At 45.0% G+C, this 20023-nt stretch overlaps 3 protein-coding genes, 1 long non-coding RNA gene and 1 pseudogene across 6 annotated transcripts; 2 read left to right on the plus strand and 3 right to left on the minus strand.

The window, feature by feature from the left end:
* Nucleotides 1–284: 284 nt before the first annotated feature.
* Nucleotides 285–2712, plus strand: LOC117192937 (annotated as a pseudogene).
* On the minus strand, nt 2711–5418 carry LOC117192789 (2-hydroxyacyl-CoA lyase 1-like). Its single transcript, XM_033397547.1, has 4 exons — nt 5236–5418; nt 4394–4589; nt 3078–4317; nt 2711–3012 (listed from the first exon to the last, which is right to left on the minus strand). Exons 1-4 carry the CDS (start codon nt 5284–5286, stop codon nt 2793–2795), a joined length of 1707 nt encoding a protein of 568 aa, XP_033253438.1. The 5' UTR covers nt 5287–5418; the 3' UTR covers nt 2711–2792.
* Nucleotides 5419–7070: 1652 nt separating this feature from the next.
* LOC117193155 lies at nt 7071–7913 on the plus strand. The gene is made up of 2 exons (XR_004474520.1): nt 7071–7112; nt 7236–7913. It is a non-coding gene; the product is annotated as an uncharacterized LOC117193155 (long non-coding RNA).
* Nucleotides 7914–8654: 741 nt separating this feature from the next.
* LOC117185699 (sialin-like) lies at nt 8655–14440 on the minus strand. The gene is made up of 7 exons (XM_033397887.1): nt 14332–14440; nt 10743–10812; nt 10243–10394; nt 9641–10183; nt 9306–9585; nt 9004–9245; nt 8655–8928 (listed from the first exon to the last, which is right to left on the minus strand). The coding sequence occupies exons 2-7, from the start codon at nt 10759–10761 to the stop codon at nt 8770–8772; spliced, it is 1395 nt and encodes a 464-aa protein (XP_033253778.1). The 5' UTR covers nt 10762–10812; nt 14332–14440; the 3' UTR covers nt 8655–8769.
* A 1149-nt stretch (nt 14441–15589) lies between these two features.
* LOC117193154 (arginyl-tRNA--protein transferase 1-like) lies at nt 15590–17945 on the minus strand. 3 transcript variants are annotated; one of them, XM_033397884.1, is made up of 9 exons: nt 17761–17944; nt 17270–17704; nt 17038–17213; nt 16803–16877; nt 16542–16691; nt 16273–16454; nt 16042–16205; nt 15828–15979; nt 15590–15751 (listed from the first exon to the last, which is right to left on the minus strand). In XM_033397884.1, exons 1-9 carry the CDS (start codon nt 17843–17845, stop codon nt 15653–15655), a joined length of 1518 nt encoding a protein of 505 aa, XP_033253775.1. In that variant the 5' UTR covers nt 17846–17944; the 3' UTR covers nt 15590–15652. The 3 variants fall into 3 exon arrangements, with proteins under 3 accessions (XP_033253775.1, XP_033253776.1, XP_033253777.1); XM_033397885.1 differs by lacking the exon at nt 16542–16691 and having other exon boundaries at nt 16725–16877; nt 17761–17945; XM_033397886.1 differs by lacking the exon at nt 16803–16877 and having other exon boundaries at nt 17761–17943.
* Nucleotides 17946–20023: the final 2078 nt, after the last annotated feature.

Raw genomic sequence — 20023 nt, forward strand, 5'->3', positions numbered from 1 at the left:
TGTTGTGGTGGGATGGGATCTACATATGCATCTCCATAGATACAGCGCTACCAGTTGCAAATGATTGACTGGATAGTGCGGCGCTGCCATGACGAGACCCCGCCATTGCCATAGCAGTGTTTGTTCCATTTATCGAATAGCGGTACGGTGGAGAAATGTCGAACGAAAGCACATTGCAATCTCAGCTGCGTAGCATTACCTGCCATAGATTTGATTTTCTTTTCGACACAAATGTAACCAAAATGCTTCGGCAAAAGATTTCGCTAGTCAAAATTCTCTAAATTACAAGTGTATTTTATCCCAAAGCGATCAAAATTATCCTGCGACTGCCAGGGATGCCACTGCTGCCGGGCGCACAGTTCTATGATGTGAGTAGGTCCTAGGTCAGATGCAGGGATGAGATGCATGACTCCTCCTCTCTTTTCTCCTCCTCGTAGTACGGGAAGCGTCGCCATCCCCGACAGCAAACGCTTATGCACTATCAGGGCATACAGATGCTCTCCGATCACCGGGAGCCGGATCCCAAGTGCCCGCCAATGCCCGCAGAGATCAACACACGGTGGGCACCGAAGGTGACTACGAAGCTGCCACCGTGGCTGACCTATGACAAGCAGGTGCTCTGCTTCAATGAGAACCTCACCGAGATTTACCATGCCCCGTACCAGGTGCGCAAGGTCAGGATCTACTTCTATCTGGAAGATGGCACTATGCAGGTCACCGAACCGAAAGTGGAGAACTCGGGCATCCCGCAGGGCTGTCTGGTGCACCGTCAGCGCATACCCAAGGCGCCAACCAGGGACCGGGAGTTCATCTCTATCTTTGACCTCAACGTGGACACTGATGTGCAGATCTTTGATCGCGTCTATCGAATCAGCGGCTGTGACATTTTCACCAGACAGTTCCTCAATCGAGCCGGGATTCATGTGCCCGAGACGCAACAGGAGCCTAGTGATCCCACCACGGAGATACGCAAACGCTCTGGGCTAAAGCAAACATTCAGTTGCAGCAGTGCCGTGCCCAAGCGCCATTCCTTTGCCCAGTTCCTGGAGTTCGACAGACGCGTGCTCAAATTCCATGGCTACTGGAACGATCGGAGCGAGTTTGGTGACGTGCGGAAGTTGGAGATTTGCTACTATCTGGCCGACGATACCATAGATATAAAGGAGAAATTTCCCCGAAACTCCGACCGCGAGGGACCCAGTACTTTCCTGAAACGAGGCAAGCTACCTAAAGAGTTCTCCGGGCCGACGCAGCCGGGTCAACAGACATCGGTGACGCTGCTCAATGTGTTGGGCTCCAACATGCGGGATGTGCGCTACGTGGCCGATCCCTTGAACACGGGCCAGAAACAGGTACAATACTACACCGACCAGGATCTGCAGATTGGCGCCGTATTAAATGTCTTTGGACGCGCAGTAGTACTAGCCGGATGCGACCAGTTCACGCAAAGCTACTACAAAGAGAAGGTGGGTGGAGAGACCAGAGGTCAAGCCAAAACGATTCAAACTTCATCTCATTTTCAGTACGGCATTGAAGATTTCACACCTCAGCCCGTTCCAGAACGAAGTGATGTGCTTCCCCGCACCCATGGTGCCGGAACAGTGCGTCGTCTGCCGCCCTACAACGGATGGGGCAGCTACGAGGACTCCGAGGGTAACTGCATCACCGTTGAGCCAAAGCCACCGCAGGCCGACTTCAAGAAGCTGATCAAGTACGACGGCTGCATCTTGCGCTTTGGGGCCAAGCTGGTGTCCGCCATACGCGACAACTGCGAACGCGTCTTTATTATTAGCTACTTCCTGGCCGACGACACTATCCAGATCTATGAAGGAGAAGTTCAGCGCCGCCCGGCCAGAGTACTATCGGGCCAATGACTTTTACATTGGGCGCACTCTCCCCCTAAAAGATCACATATTTCGCATCAATTCAGCGGATGAATTCACACTGCTCTACATGGAACAGCATCCCACCGAGGTGAGTGCACGACAGCGAGCTAAGGCTCAAGGTGTTCACTTGATCTTCGCTTGATTCCTGTTTTAGTTTCCGGTTGCCGACATCCGTGCTATCATGCAAAAGATTCGCACTGCAGTGCGTCCAGAGTACAAGCAGTTTGTGCTGCGCTGCAAGCCCGATGGCAATCTTGGGGACTTTGCCACCGTAGACTTTGAAACCATGCGATCCACTCTGCTGTCGTATCTGTCGAAGGAGAGCCTGTTGAGTCACGAAATAGTAACCGTGTGTCGCTATTTCTCGGCTGACAATGCCTCCCAGCTGCGACAGGAACCAGGTACGGGCCGCTGCCCAGCTAGAGCTGAAGCGAGCCCTGTGGAACAATGTGGAGGAGTTGTCGGGACATCTGAGCCACATTAATCCGACATCCAAGCAGTATATCAGTGAGGCCCAGGTCAGATCGACTCTGAGGGCTGTCGTCTGCCGTTCAGCTTAGAGCTGATGGAGGACATATTGCAGGTGCTGCAGCGCAATGGACAGGGCGAGATCGAGGTGCGCGATATTCTGGAATTCTTCAATATGCGATGCGACCAGGTACCCGACATAGCGCCACTTAACATTGCCTTTGAGCTGTGCCCCAAGCTGCCGTTCCTACACAAGGGCCGGCTGGTGGACTTAAACTGGTTCCTGGACTTCTTGGGCCTGGAGGAGGAGCTGAAGCGCGCAAATCAATGAGGATCCATCGTCGGTGTTATCAAAATTGCATGTAGATACAGAAATATTCGTGGCAATAAAATTTTCGGAATGGTGAAATTTGTGCTTAAGATCTAGACAATTGTATCCTACAGTTTGGACTCTGTGAGCCAGTTAAAAGACTGTGGTTTGCGATCCGAGGATGGACTGATCGCCACATTGATGATGGTTGGCCTGTCAGTAAGCTGGTTGGCAGCCTTGATGGCCGTCTGCAGCTGCTCGATTTCCGTGCAGAAGTAGCCCTGCATGCCGAACATTTTCATCACTTCCTCGTATCGCACTTGAACCCCCAGCGCCGAAGGTGGTGTGCTGAAGGAGATAAGATTAGGATTGAGTACAGCCCAGATATAGTACGATAAGATCTTGTCACTCACATTTGGGTCAGATCGCCCTCGCTGCGAATGGCTTTGAAGGTGTCCTTGTCGAAGCCTCCGTAGACGCCATTGTTGTTGACAATCACAATGGTCACTGGCAGCTTGTACCTCACCATCGTCTCAATCTCCATGCCCGAGAAGCCAAAGGCGCTGTCGCCCTCAACGCAGAGAACCCGCTTGCCGGGAGCAAAGTCACGGCAGAACAGGGCAGCTGCCACTGCAAATCCTGGACCCACACCCATGGTGCCGAAGGTGCCAGCATCCAGCCGATGACGTGGCTGCTCGTTTAGGAGCATGGAACGTCCAATATCCATTGTATTGGCACCCTCGCTGACGATAATCGTGTCCTTGGGCAACAGCTCTCGCAAATGATGGAAAACGGCGTAGTAGTTGAGCGGCGTCGAGGTATTTAGCGACATCTGCTGCACTGTGTCCTTGTTCTGCTTGCACTTGACGGCCAGCTGCTTCCACCAGTCCTGCTCGTAGCCGAATCGGAAGTTCACGGCATTCATCTGCTCGAACAGCTGCTCGGCGAAGGGACGAATGTCCGATTGAATGGCCACCGACGAGATAACAGAGTTGTGCAGCTCCTCGGGGCAAATGTCTACTTGAATGAACTTCACATCCTTGTCGTAGCGAGGCGAGCGTCCAAAGTGCAGAATCCAGTTGAGGCGCGCGCCAAGCAGCAACACCACATCGGCCTTCTGCAAGGCCAGTGTTCGGGCGGAAGAGACGCACTGTGGAGCCGTATCAGAGACCACGCCCTTGCCCATGGGTGTGGGCAGGAAAGGCAGATTTGTGTTCTCAATGAAATGCCTTAGCGTATTCTCAGCGTGAGCATAAGCACAACCCTTGCCCACAATAACGAGCGGTCGCTTGGCCTGTCGCAGAAGGCGGGACGCGGCAATCACATCATCGTGGGGTGGATAGGCCACGGGGGGAGCTGGATGGGCCAATGCCTTGTAGATGCGGGACTCGGGGGCCTTCGATTGCAAAATATTTCCGGGGAAATCCAAATAGGCTACTCCGGGCCGTCCATAGGTGGCATATCGCACTGCCTTCTCCACATGGAGAGGAATAAGGGCAGCGGTGGGAGGACGTGCTGCATACTTGCAGTACGGGCGGGAAAGCACCACCTGTGGGCACTCCTGGAAGCCACCGATTCCTTCATGATCCTGATTAGTGGCTCCGCCAATGACGATCAGAGGCCAGCAATTGACCTGGGCATTGGCCATACCACCTGTAATCAATGCATTGTGTACATAGGGATTAGTGGGATTAGCAAATTCCATGCCGAATTCCTCTGTTTTCCATACCTGTCACATGCAGGAGTCCGGGTCCAGAGACCACCAAACAAACGCCCGGCTTTCCCGTTAGGTAGCCAATGGCTTGAGCTGCATAGCAGGCGGCCTGCTCGTTCCGCATACCGATATACTTGAGTCCAGCGGCCTGGAAGGCCATAGACAGCTCGATAACGGGTATGCCAATGATACCAAACACATAGTCCACACCCTGTTAACAAAAAGCAGTGATAGATCATGGGATGAGTTCAAAGTTCGAGGATTGAATGCGATAAGATTTCCTTTCCTCTTAAGCTTTCAATTGCAAATCCAAATATGTACACAGTTTGGACAATCATTCATCGCTCCCTTATTTGTTCAGATTATAAATAAATAAAATAGTTTAGTATAGGCCAATTCATGTTCAAATTTATTTCCCTACATCAACCAAAAATGCAAACACGTTTTCCATTGAAATGTTTGGAATCCGGTTAAAGTTTTATTGATTTTAATCCGAGCCCCCAACGAGATTATCGAAGGTACATATGTATGTGCACCACCAGTATGTTTGGGTCGTGTTCGTAAACCTTTGGAACATTGTCTTTATCAGAAATCCGTTCGACTTTTATTAACAAGAATAATCAGGTAGCAGGAACAACAACTACTTAGTGTTTTTTTAACTTTGCACAACAAACAGGTGCTAGATAAGACTCCGTTGTTCTTGCTGCTGCCATTTCCACTGGACCGACGACCCGCAGTTATTTTAATCAGCGTCTATAGGTTAATATCTTAGATATGACCGCATGGAGATTGCACATTTGCTGCAGAAAATGCATCCCATCACAGACTTGCGTGCGGGGGCAGTCTCGGACTCTTACCTGTTGCTTCAGCGACTCCGCAATAATTTGCACTGCTTCAACATCGGGCATTTTGTGTGAGTTCTGTTTTTATTGTGCTAAAAATTATCAGGCGCCGCGTTACTCTGCGTACTGGGCTAAAATTAGTTAAACAAATTAAATATAGTCCACGGGACGCGGTCAGAGTGACCGCCGATTTATCGTTGAAATATATCGTCCTGCCCTCAGAAACATACCGAAATATACCATCTCATTTGAAGAATATACCGACTAATTTAAGCTCTATGTTACACTTGGCTTGTTTCCCAGAGGGCAATGCCGGCTAGCTGTCGACCCCAGGGCTGGGTAGTTCCCCTTGCCCGCCAAATGTAGACAAAAAAGGAGACATACTACTTCTCGGGACATCAAAACTAACAACAACCTAACAACAACAAAGAAAATCATAAACAGACGGCTATCAAGTGGGTGAAGCTTGGGTGTTATCACTTCGCGCGCCCGCCCTACCTGTGACCAAACACAACGTTCATTTTGGCCACCCTCTGCTGGAACGGTAACGGCTGGCCTAATCCATGGCTTACGCCACGCGTCCTCCCTCTATTTTAAATTTAATGCATCATGCTTCAATATATATCCAAGCTTTAATAATCGTAAATTGACAATTTCATCTTTCTCATTAATAAATAGCTATACTCAAAATTATCACTAACCACTAAGAAACACCAAAACGTTCGACACACAGGCAAACAAGGGAATAACTGCTGAAATTTCGTTCAACCAACAGGGATACCCTCACCCATACGTAATGGAATATGTGTAGATGAGTGGATCCAGTTTTACGGGAGTTAATTTAACTCGGGCCCCTACGGAGACTTAACCTACCAAGAGCTCTTGTTAAGGGTCCCCGGGACATAAACAATAAACAATATTTTTCCACAAATCGCTCGACCAAATACGGTGGACTGATGGGACCCCCGCGTCACCCACTAAGGGTTAATCTTCTGGCACTGAACAGCTGATCGCAGATTTAGGTTCGTGAAAGGTGTTGGTGTTTTTACATATTTTTTTTTATTGTACAATAATCGGTTTAAGCTAATACTAATTACTAAATAAAGGACAACACACGGAACAAAATAACATTTAATGTGGAACGGTGTTTGGAGTGCGGATTATGTTTTTTTTCTTTAAATTCAAACGACGTGGGCGATCGCTGGCCGTGGCCGGTCAGCCCTAAATTTATATAGGTCCGAGTATACGTGTGCGCGTGTGTGTGTGTGTGTGTGAATAGGGTTTCGGGGTTGTTACCTGGTGACTGAGACCAAACGTGTGGCACGCACTGGAAGGCGATGCAACGATCGTGCGGTGTGGCTAGAATCGCCCTGGCAGCTAAATCGTTCTCTTTCACCCTCCCCCTTCACACGTCCCGCGCTACTTGGCTCACACACGCGCAACTGGAACGAACTCACTCAGGTTCCGTTGGGCAGTCTTCTTCTCTGCAGTCGACTTTCTCGAACTCCAGTGTCCCTCTCCAGGAAACCTTCTGGCCCGGTTCTGGTGGCTATATTCCTTGTCGGCTGTTTGTAAAATTTTCTGCATTACAACCTATTTTATCGCCCTCCTTTTCTGTACTCACTTCAAACTTTCTGTTTTAAGCACAAAATTCCAATTTCGACGTTACTCCGACCACGCTCCACGATTTCTATAATCCAATCCACGTTTTCTAATATTTTCACTCCTATTTATCCTTTTTTCCTTTACTAATACATATATCTAATACTATTCTCTTCCTTATATCCCCAGTAACGGCTCCAGCTCCCCCCGATGTCCCCATACACCATCGAGCCTCCCTGGACTTCCGCTAGATGGCGCGTCGCCCTCAGCCCTGGCCACCTATCGTTCAGGTGGGACTGGAACATCTACATTCCTCGCTTTTGATATTCCCTCCAATATTACTAGCTATCTAGATCTCTCAGCCCTGCCCACATAATTTTATCCAATTAATGAATCTATTTTTTACTCGACAGGCTTATTTTAAATACTTGACTTTGGTTTTCTTTTTTGCCCAATGTTGGTTCCTCAACAACAATACCGTCTCGTATGATGAAAAACCGACCTTAGCCCACTAAAGCCTCCCTATTTAAATAGTTAAACTACTTGAGGTAAATGGCGGAAAATATTAACGATTGTAAATTCTTCTTGTGGATTCATGCCATCTTTCCTCTGAACTTAAAAAAAACTATATTTTTCACCTGAACTGCGCTAACATTATTAAATTTTCATTATTTTCGGTGGAAAATTGAGAAAGCCATTTATGCTTTCGGCCAATGAAAATTGTCAAAAATGTTAAGCAAAATATAAAGCTGCAACAACATGTTTTACAATGCTTTTTTGAGGATTTTCATTGGCCGAAAGCAAAAATCAAGTTCCATGTTAAGTACATGTTTAAGTACTTAATTTAAAAGTATCGGTTATTACCGATTCATACCCGATTCAAATAAATACCCATATATACTGTCTCATTTTCAAAAAATACTGACGAATTTAAGTTCCATCATATATATTCCTCGTTTTTAATATTCCGTCGAATATCTAGATAGAACCCTCAGCGTACCCTGCTTAGCGTACTGGGCTAAAATTTAATCAAAAGTTAAATAATAGGCCATATAGCAAATAACGGGTTCGAGTACCGTAGTACTTTTCTGTCGTGCATAAAAAATACCATATAGGGACAGAGTTTCTTAGTTTCTTAGCCGCCAGCTTATTGCTATTATTTCCTCCCAGTCAGAATTTAAGAGTTGCATAGCGTTCTGCCTTCACGCAAACAGCCACTAAATATCTTAGCAACCAGCTTTAAGCTTCATATTTTCCAGCTTTTGTAGCTGTAATACCAGAGATCCTTTAGGAGTTTCGTAGCATACACCCTCTTCGAGTTTCATATCTCCATATAACCTATTAATGGAATGGTTGAAATAATCAGATTAAAGCCGTTAATATTAGATATAAAAAGAACTTAGAAATAGCTCAGCGAGAAGATAATATGAACTTTGCAGACATTTTTCTAATCACGATATACTGCCCAGACTTGGAAAAATAATTCATCATCAGAATATTATTATTTTATCAGATGGATCTATTTTTAATATTTTATGTTATGTACAAATCTTCAGCTTATCTTGGAAGGAAATTTGAAATTTATTATCGAGATTGTATTTTGACAGACTAACATTGTAGAGCCCTGACGTTAATTATCATTAATCAGACTTCGAATTTGATTAGCTTTTGACTAACTATGTGCGTCAAATTCGGTTTTTTTTTAATCGACTGCAAAATTAAATTAACTTCTGCAATGGGCCAAATTTAAGGTCGTTGCGCCAAACTGAGACAAACGAGTTCTGGTATATTTTGAGCTATGATTCAAATCGAGAAAGATTTGATTTTGTAAATTTGGTAATAATAAATACACAGCTAAAGCTTTAATAGGACTCTTCGCTAACAAGCATACATCGTAATTATGGCATTAATACTAAGAATACAAACAGGCAACCGCTGAGGCACAAACTATAACTTTGTGTTAACGATATCCTCGTGCGACTCCGTCGTCTCCACCTCATTCCACTTTTGTATCTTTCCCGATCCGAAGGCCCAGAAGAACAGCGCGGGCAATATATACGCTGCTGCACCAATGATGAATATCCAGTGCCACTGATCGATCGTGTTCTAAGATAATGAATGAGAAGTGTTATTGGGTTTTATAGAATGTACTATGCATAGTATTATGTTATATGTACTCACCTCGTTTTTGGTAAAGGCAGCGACGATCAGCGGCGAAAAGATTCCTGGCGTGGTTCCGACGCAATTGATGATGCCGTACAGCGTGCCCGCATAATTGGGAGCCAAGTCCTGGGAGTTGGCCAAATTTGAGGCTGTCGCAGCGCCATTGAAGCCCAGCGATATCGTCATGATGGCCACACAAACATAGGGATCGCGGCCAAAGTAGGCCAGGATGATGAGCATAATGCCCGGCAAGATGTGAGCTGTCAGAAAACAGATAAATTATTTTACGATTTCCATTCCCATTCAGGCAATGGACTTACAAGGCAAGCAGAATGTTTTTCGCATTTTTGTAACCGTCCACCAGTCCCTGCGGCGTCTCCAATCTGCCACGCCGCCGAATCCAAAGGCACAGATCAGACGAGCCACATGAGGCAGGCTGGACAGGACACCGGCGGAGGACAGATTGAAGCCCAGCACTTCGCTCAAGAACTTGGGTGTGGCCGTGATCAGGAAGAACAGTCCCCACATGCTGCCGTAATGGAGCAGCATCAAAGACCAGAACGGCATGGACAGGATCAGCTCCTTGTATGGTGGCCATTTCTATAACACGAGGAGTATGAGTACCTTTGATATTGTACATTGATTTCCCAGTTACCTTCTTATTGCTCAGAGTGTTGCTCAGACTGTTTTCAATGTACTCCCGCTCCTTGAGACTTATAGAGCTATGCTGCGCCGGGGTGTCTGCCACCAAATAGAACCACACTGCAACCACAATCAGCACGAAAATGCCAACAATGTAAAAGGCCCAGTCCCAGCCGAGGTTCTCTATGATAACGCCACTGATCGGCCACGTGATGACTGTACCAAATGTACCCCCCATTAATGAGGCCACAAACTTTCCCTTCTCGTCCGGCGGAGACCACTTGGAGACCAGACTGTGGCAGCAGGGATAGACAACGCCATTGAGGAACCCAATGAGAAATCGCACAGCAAACACTGCGTATTTATCCCAAGCAGCTGCAGCCGGAGTCAGGGCTGTCAGGACTCCTGCCACCAGGCAGCTATAGCCCGCCACGTTTCGTGCTCCCAGCATTTCGGCCAAAGTGCCTGCTGGCAACGAGGTAATCATATAGCCATAGAAATATGCACCCAGAAGCAGAGCCTGATCCGACTGCGTCCAGTTGTAGCGTGGACCATACTGAACAGAAGGACTCGATGATGTAAAAGAAATGGGATAATGATTAAACCTATACTCACGTCGGGCAGGACCTCCACAGTGCCGTTCTCGTTACTGCTCGTATCCTCCACCATGGCTATTATATTTATGGAGAGATTAACCCGCGTCATGTAGCTGAGGAGGCATGCCATGAAGAGCATAATCGCCACATTGACCCGCTTGGGCACATAGACTGCAAAACGACACCAAATATTGTTTATTGACAGATCATTATTTAATTTTCAATTTCGGCACAGGCCCCTAGCATTGCATTAAAGCAATTAGCGGATCATATAAGATATCTACTATGTGTGTTTGTGTCTGTTTCACCTGACGAAGCAATCTAATGAGCTGCGCATGCGCAACTTTCAATATTTGCGATTGGGATTTTCGGGGTATTTTGACTTCACTTCGCTGGATCCACATCACGTGAAGTGAAGTGTTATTGATGAGACATATGCGCATATGAATCGTGTGCTTCCGCGGAATCAAAACGTGGGGCAATATTTTTTGCGTTCGGTTATTGGCTTGGGATACTTACAGCACGGTATGGCGGCCATTTCGGCTTGTTTACTTATGGCCTTTTTTGTGCCTTGTTTCAGGTGTCAGAGCTGAAAAGAGAACAGCGCAAAACAGTTAGGAAGAGTTTTATGATAAAAGCTTGTTCAACTTTTTTTGTGGGCTAATATAATGGGGGACTCCCTGGACTTACAAAAAAGTGGTACAGCATTGAGAAGTCTTAAATTGCCCAATCCATGCCAGGTTGTTTTTTTAGTTTTGCTTCAGTTTTTAATGCGAATTGGCCAATAGCTCTTGAAAAATTGATAATCTCAGTTACATGTGTTGCCTCCACTTCAAAAACCCTGACATATTCCCTCTCCGTATCAGTAAAGAGTGCAGTGGTGGGGCTTATCGAACACTTGTCAAATTTCATAAACACGTCTCGGCTGCCTCCAGCCGCTGGCACGTGAGAGCTGCATTTCGGTTAAATTGAGCTATGAACTAAAAAAAAGTGCATACATCAAATGCGAGAACGGATCGTGCGCTTATTTTTCGAGAAGGCTTTTGATGGGTATCAATGGCATTGTCGAAATCGGGCTTTGTTGTCGGAATCAGAATCGGAATCGGAATCGACCAATTCATAGTGTAATTGCATCGCAACATGCAACTCTCATTCGGATCGTTCTGTTCTAACAAAATTGAACATTTTGGCAGATGCTATCGAAATAGTTTTAGACTTAATAATACCGCCCCTTGTCACAGCAAAGCAAAGGTTTTTACCGGTAATGGGAAGCATTTAAACAGCTGCCCTTCACTTCACTTCGCACAAAGGAAATGTTTGCGCGAAAGCACTACAATACTGTACATAACATGTGCACTTACACGTACATATGTACATACTATATCTGTATGCATATAGGGCCTTGCATTATAAAAGAGTTTCAATTAAAGTCTCGCACAGTTGTTGACTTGAGTTGCGGAGAAAACGTAATTATCGCCTGCTGATATGACACAGATATTTTGACACAACTCATTTGGGCCAAAATTAGGGTGTTTTCCAACTGGTTAGCACACACACCACCCCACCCCACCCCGTACTACACCACAGAAATCCTCATCTGCCATTTCGAGTCTGTGTTTTTCCAATAATTATCCAACTTTTCCTTTAAATCAACAAAGGCCAATACAAGTTTAATCGATCTGAGCAATGCCAATAAGAGCTTTATGCTTGTCGCGATAAGCAATCTAAACGGGGCGCCAATCAGTTCTCTATTCTCAAAAGAACTCAGGGAATTCAAGGAAAGAAGCGCCATCTTATCGCAATCATTAGCACCATCACATCGGTGCTTAAACAGCAGCTGGTTCTGAAAGGGCCAGCTTTTTTTTATTGATTGGAAAATCCTATATAATAGGCCCTACTGCATAGCTGCTGGGTAACGCCTGAATGGCAAACTATTTGCATGTGCTTGCGTGACATGGATGTAAATGGATAATTTTCGGAAAACTAATATGGCAAAACAGTGACCACAAGCTCAGTGATACTCGTACCCGTATAGACTGGACTGGCGATACGTGCACTGAAAGCTACGACACTTCGATTATACTCCAAGCAGATCAAGGAACGCAGCCTGCTAACGACCTTCGATATTGCCTTTAGCCGAATGTTTTGCTTGCATAAGAAAGTAATTTACTCAAGTTATAATTAGTGTGCTCAATAAAGTCGTTCTGGTTTGTAAAAGTGCTAAAAGCCGAAACAAATCATCAGCACAGCACAATATCTCCATAAAAATTCTGTCAGATACTCTTACGATTGCCAGTACGAGTATGTAGGTGTTTTGTCAGCCCCTTCTGTCTAATCTGGATCGCGTCGTCTTATCATCATCATCATGCACTGCCCTTCCCGCCAATGAATGACTTTATGAAAGCAGCACGACAATTTATGGGCCATAACGAGTGAATTATAAAAGGATGGAAGTGTGTGGATGGATGTGGTTGTGGATGTGGCCATGCGATAACAGAGCCCATCCGCTTGTAAACGCGATCATTAGAGTCTGGTTAATCGTCAATTAGCCGTAATCAGAGTGGACTCTATTCTTACTGGACTCCGGCAACATCGTTGGGGATGATAAATTTTGATTTGATTGATTTACAGTACAATACACGCAATCGAACACCCATAATGCTTTATGATCAGGTATATACTAATGAATCGAAATATAGGTGAAGTAAACCAAAGTTCGCATGAGTATGCGCAGCACGCGTGATATTTACATAAGACCTGGTGGCTGGTCATCCACTTGACATGGTTTGGTAGTTTACGAGCACGAGTGTCCCTCCCCTCCTCTCTATTTCTTTCGCTCCTCTACTCCTATGGGACGGATATGTTTTTGGGTTTCTGTTCTGCTTTTGTTTGCATAGAATTCTGCAAGCGAATTCAACGACGGCATTGAACCGTAACTGGCAAACAAATCGAAATATATATATAGTATGTAATGAACCCAGTAAAATAGCAGTTATTGTTGTAGATTAGATCATTGTTGTTGTGGAATTTTGGTTCTCATAGCCAAAAGCTCTAATTCGCATTGAATTTTTGCATTTTTGCACGTGGTAATTATATATGAAAAAAAGTACACTCTTTAATTACGTAGCTCACTGAAAAAACGTGAAATATATTGTGTAAGGACTGCAAATATTTCTCGTTTGACAATAAAGCTAAATCAACGTCACTTTCTCGATAACTTGCATGCGCATGCCAGTAAAGAACACTAAACAATGAAGAAATATTGGGAGCTAATATGACAAACAAACGTCCAACGGTCTCGAATAATGAACTACAGTAAATTTGAATATTTTTTACGTTTAAAGAACGACTCTGACTTGCACAATCACCTAGATAGTTCTGCCGATCGGGCCATCGCCATCGCGTTTGATATCCTCCTTTAATTATGGATTATCTCAAAAACGTTGCGGCTTGTTGCCAAGGCACAAAAAAGAGCACTTGTCCGAAAGCAATTTGAATTTGTTTCGACAGGATTGGTGGTCGCGGTTCAATGATTCGCACCCCAATAACGAAACCAGTTATTATTTAAAATGCAAATTTTAGTAAATTAAATAAAAATAGAAAATAGACAAGCCAAAAATAGTCTCAGGCTCCGCTGGACAGTTGGGCTCGGCACAAACGCACAATCCAAGACAGCCAAAAATAGACCGAAGAGAGCACGTCTCCAGAGACAGATTCAGGTTTGCAACGGCAGAGTGTCCGTGGAGGTGTGTCCTCCTCAAAGAGCCCGTGCTCTGTGCACAACTGAATTGTTTGTACTGTTTGTAACCGACTTTGACGGTTTATTTTTGTCTTTAAATTTCTTTCTTAAAAATCTGTAGTAAAGCACACACATTGCGCACAACACGACACGCGATGATCATCACACACCGACACTCTATATAGTTTTGATGAAGTTTTTGTTTTGTATTTCTTCGTGGCACAAATTCAACATAAAATTTCGCATGAAATTTTTCCATGACGGCCCCCTCCAGAGACAGAAAAGTGTCCACAGATTGGGGTGTTGCCACTGTGGTAGCTAAACTGGATTTTCTTGTTGAAGTCCATTAATATCCTGCATCGAACTCACATTGTACGGACTTCCTTGGGACGACTGGACTTCCAACTGATTCAAGCTGCTGTAACGCCGTCAGCTGAGAGCACCGCGGAGCTAATGAAACTGAATTGCCAACAGCCAATGGCATATATACTTGGACGACGTTTTTGAGCAAAAACCTCAACCAGCAGCCCAGCCCGCTGTCACACTCGCAGTCGCAGTCTCAGTCTCAGCAGCGCCACTGGCAGTAGCAGTAGCAGAGCAGCGTACAAAAAAAAAAAAGGTTAAAAATGTTTTAAATTGTTGTTGACGGTGGGTGACTTGTTGCTGTTTCTGTACGCTCCGCTCGCTGATAGCGTGCCAAAAGTCGCATGCGATTTATGCAAACGCTGAAATATGGGAAAATTGTTAACAAAAAATCACAAAATCGTGCTAAATTGTGAATCAATAAACGATGACTAACAGTTGTTTCCTAAAGTTTCACTCCACCTATACGTTGTCAAAATTCAGGAGTAGACGCTAGAATGATTTATTTACTTTAAAAATTTAGCAGTTGATTGTAGCAAAAAATTGGTCGACCAAATCGCTCTAAGCCCGAATGAAGTTTTTAAAAATACTTTTATAACACACGTGCCTTTGCTTTGTTGTGAAAATTCAGCAAACCGTTCATTTTTTAAATATTTTGTTTAATTAGCGCACTTGACAAATGCCAGCAAAAAGCCAGAGAAGCGCAAAGAAGTCACTTTATTAGCACGAATTTATTTTTTATTGATAACTTTATTTCTAGGCTGCAGAGGAACTGTTCCAGTCGACAATGAACCCGATTCGTTCTGAATGAAGTGTAGTGTCTGCCAAATAATTAACTTTTCCCAAAGATGAAGCTTTATTGCGATCTTTAGCTTCCTGGCCGCCTATCTCATGGTGTGGATGTGTGTGTGCCATAAAATAAATATTATCTCCTCGGGCTATCCACTTGTCTTGTACCATCCGAGGGTTTTGGATGTTGCCAGCCCATAAAACTCAATTGATGCATTTAGCTGCTGGTTTCAGATAAGCGAAAAAGATGAGTTCTGATAAGATCTGTTAATTTTCCGACGCTTACCAAAGTTGTCAGGAATATTTTAGTTGAAGCAACGCAAAGATATAAAATTTCCTAATGAATTCCATGTTTATTAGATCGATTTTCACATGAAGATTCACTTTGAATACATATCATATATCTTGGCATGTCTTAGAACATATTAATTAACAATTTCCTTTAGTTTTTAAGCAGAAATAATAGTAAGAGGCATTTTGACTGATAAATTTTGATTTATAAATGGATAGATAACAGATTAACAAATAAAAGTGGCTCTCAGGCCATGTTAACATAAAGCATGCGATGCGCACATACTTTTCCCACTAGCTCGCTGTATTCAATAATCTCGACGCGATCGCTATCAGTGCCAGTAATCTGTGAAAAAGATGACAGCAAATCATTCGATAACAAGAGCTGGCTTGTAGAGGATTTACAATGAGAAGAGCAGTACCTGAACATAATTCTTATACTGCATGCAGGTTGTGGCATCGAGCAGAAGCAGTACTTCATCTAAATGCTCAAGTAAGAACTCGTTTACATCTCTAGCAGCTGCATCTTCATTTAGGCGTTGATACTTGTTTTTATCTAGCTTAGAACGAATGACTGAATGCAATTGTCGTTAGTTATCAGTGCCGAGAGGGATGGGATGGTAGCATGAGACCTACCGTCGGTGAGGAGTATCCACACGTAAGTCTCTGGGCAGAGCAAATATGAGGCAGACAGCTTTCCTTTGTAGCGCATCTTCGGACAGGAGTGTATGTAAAAGCCCATATAGTAATATTTGAGAGCAGGCGTAGTGGCAGCAATCGTCTGTACGAAATCGATTTCCCTACAAAAACAACCACACGAAGTGAATTAGTACTTCATCGTTTTAAATAATTTTCGGGAATATCTACCTCAGCGAGCCATATGTTCCCAGAGAGAGAAAACTGTAGTCTGGATCGTAGAAGAAGTACACGGAGCTAACCGACCCAGGCAAGATATCAATAACGCCCACGGCAATCAGCTTTTCATCGAGCCAATACTGCTGATGGAACGATCCATAGCCCATTTCGGGCCCATCATCTGGCTTTTCGTTCTACAATGAAGTAAATCAAAGTAAACTAAAGTTTAATATATTAATAAATATATGAGGGTTATTTAAAATCATTTATTGTATAGCAACCTTCATGGGCGACACCTGCAGATGATCCTGGTAGGCACTCCGATCCTTGGGCGGATCATTGTGTATCCCTATTTGATACTTTCTGTACAGCGCATAGCTCTCGGGTAGAGTCCGTTTAAATTCCTCGCTATAGACGTGTACCAAACTCAACTGCGGATAGATTTTTCATATATATATAATTACCTTAAGGGGAGATTTGATCAAAAACCGCTGCATACTAGCTAGGGTGAGCCGTGCAGGATTATCATTGTGTATGATTACTTGATATTTTCGGTACAGTGCTAGTACCTCATCGGCACACGTACGCTGTGTGTCTGAGGAATCGACCAAAACGATCTGCAAGAACACAAACAGCACAAACACAGTGTGTCTACATATAGGGAGACTAATACTCAGGGTCAGACACGAACTAAACAAACAATACATAGCACAAAAATAGAAAATTCACGCTAACCAGGCTAAGTTCTGCAAATAAATATTTTATGAATGTACTCACCTTCAGATGATGCTTGTTTGTTTCGCTGGTTGCCGATAAAAAGTCAGTTAAACTCTTCTCCTGCGTGAATGCTTTCTGTGATGATTGCTGTGCGGTATCACCCAACTTAGCCTGCCAGCGTTCCAAGCGCATCTGCTTGGCTTTCTTGCACGGCTTATTTGATATCACCGCCGCAGCTATTGAAGAGGATATTAGAAACTCGATTTATGCAGATCAGTGAAAGGATACCCACATTTGTTGGATCCCTGCGATGGCGATTGGTTTAATGGCACCTGTGCAGCTCTGGCCGGCTTTGCTTTTGATTTTTGAGCATTTGCGAGTGACACAGCCTGTTCCACATTGATAGCAGCTGGTCTCTTATCTGGCATTTGAGGCTGCGGCTCGCTGGCAAGTGCATCCACACTAGCAGTTACGTCATCCTCATTTCCTGCGCGTGCCGCCTGCTCGACCGGGTCACGTTTGCCATCACGCAAAAATCGATTCATACGTCTAAGTATTCGCTTGTTGGACTTCGTCAGCTTGAAGGCCAATGCATCACATTTGATGGTAAAACAGGGGCAACAGGACTCCTTGTTCTTTAGCTTATAGCAGTAGTTCCCGCATCTGCGCCAGCCCCGATCAATGAGATTTTGGTAGTCTTGGCAGTCCAAGCGATATGCATGCATACCTTTAAAAGCAACAACAAATTGAGTCATTGCACCTGGTCCGGTCTTCTGTTCTTACCATTGGATTTGCTGCAGTTAATGCCTGTGCAGTATCCACATTTTCCGAGCTGGCTTCCAAAGTATTTCACAATGCTGACACTCATGATCCGTTTTTATCTGATCCAACTTCAAGCATTCCTTTCCATTCGCATTTATTATAAACAAAAAGATTTTTGCGAAATTTGTACTGTCGACCCTCAGAATTATACCAAAATATACCGTCTCATTTAAAAAATATACCGTAAATATACTGACGAATTATTTGTATTGAAGTTGCATCATATTCCTTGTTTTTCATATTCGGCTGAATATTACTGGCTAGCTAAGACCCTCAACTCTGAACTCATTCCGATTATAAAATCAATTTCCTGTAAGCCTGGTTAACTTTAAGTACTCATCTTGTTACACTTGGCTTGTTTCCCAGGGGGCAATGCCGGCTAGCTGTCGACCCCAGGGCTGGGTAGTTCCCCTTACCCGCCAAATGTAGACAAAAAGGAGACATACTACTTCTCGGAACATCAAAACTAACAACAACCTACAGACAAAGAAAATCATAAACAGACGGCTATCAAGTGGGTGAAGCTTGGGTGTTATCACTTCGCGCGCCCGCCCTACCTGTGACCAAACACAACGTTCATTTCTCATATCTTTAAAATTGTGGATGCCAAAGATTTTCGTCCTTTGTGGAAGCGGAAGTGGGCGGGGCGAAGTTTTGAAATATTTTTGTAGCAGTGACATATCACAGAAGTCTGGATCCAAAACATCGTTGCTCTAGCTCTTATAGTCTTTGAGCACTAGGCGCTGAAGGGGACGGACAGACGGACAGACGGACGGACAGACAGACAGGGCTCAATCGACTCGGCTATTGATGCTGATCAAGAATATATATACTTTATGGGGTCGGAAACGATTCCTTCTGGACGTTACACACATCCACTTTTACCACACATCTAATATTCCCCAATACTCATTTTGAGTATCGGGTATAAAAACGCAGAATCATAGATAATGACCATATCTATCAGATTGCTGAATCTGGATCAGATCAGATCATTTTTATAGCCAATAGGAACAAATCAGCGCCCGACGTCACGATCAGACTGATTTTCTGTCTCTCTCGCACGCACTCTTTGTCGTGTCGTTTAATATTAGCGGCGTCTGCCGGAGGAGAGCCATACTGACTTAGTATCGGGTATAACCGTAGAGTTGCGGTGTCCGCAGCAACTCACAACGTTCCCCCTCGTTTTTTTTGTATTCTTTACTTTTATTATGCTTTAATACTAGTTCTTATATAGGGTTAGCAACTAGTTGTGGGGGTCTGGGACTGTGGTTTGTTGGTGGGGTAATGGGGCGTAGCTATGCGGTACGGCCGCAAAGCATTGCTTCGCACAGCCGTTCCTCCTTACTCCTCCGACACCTTCCTTTCCCTCTCCGCTCTCCGTAGTTCCCGCATTATAGTGGCGGCGAACCTAGTGGTGGCATCCCACGCCTTGGGATTCGCTACCATGAGCGGCACGATCCCTCCGACGCTAATGCTGGTGGCTAGCTCATCCTCTAGCTGGCGCCTCTCGTACTCGAAGCTGTGGCATTCAAAGAAGACGTGGTGAGCGTCCTCCACGATACCTCGACCACATGATGGGCACCAGTCCTCCGTTTCGTGTCCAAACCGCTTCAGGTACGATCTGAAGCATCCGTGGCCGCTCAGCATCTGAGTGAGGTGGAAGTCCACCTGTCCGTGCTTCCTCTCCAACCACAGCTTGATATCCGGAATCAGCTGGTGGGTCCAGCGTCCTTTAGTCGAGGAATCCCACTTCATCTGCCACCTCCTGACGGTCTCGTGCCTGGGTGATTCTCTCTCGACTCCGGTGGGAGGATTGTGGGTCTCCCTGCGAGATAGCTCGTACACCTCGGCCCTTTCCCTCGCTTACACACTGCGTGTATACGTGTGCGCGTGTGTGTGTGTGAATAGGGTTTCGGGCTTTTACGTGGTGAATGAGACCAAACGTGTGGCACGCACTGGAAGGCGATGCAACGATCGTGCGGTGTGGCTAGAATCGCCCTGGCAGCTAAATCGTCCTCTTTCACCCTCCCCCTTCACACGTCACACGCTACTTGGCTCACACACGCGCAACTGGAACGAACTAACTCAGGTTCACGTTGGACAGTGTTCTTCTCTGCAGTCGACTTTCTCGAACTCCAGTGTTCCTCTCCAGGAAGCCTTCCGGCCCGGTTCTGGTGGCTATATTCCTTGCCGGCTGTGAGTAAAATTTTCTGCATTACAA

Source organism: Drosophila miranda, assembly GCF_003369915.1.
Source record: "Drosophila miranda strain MSH22 chromosome Y unlocalized genomic scaffold, D.miranda_PacBio2.1 Contig_Y2_pilon, whole genome shotgun sequence".
Classification (NCBI taxonomy): domain Eukaryota; kingdom Metazoa; phylum Arthropoda; class Insecta; order Diptera; family Drosophilidae; genus Drosophila; species Drosophila miranda.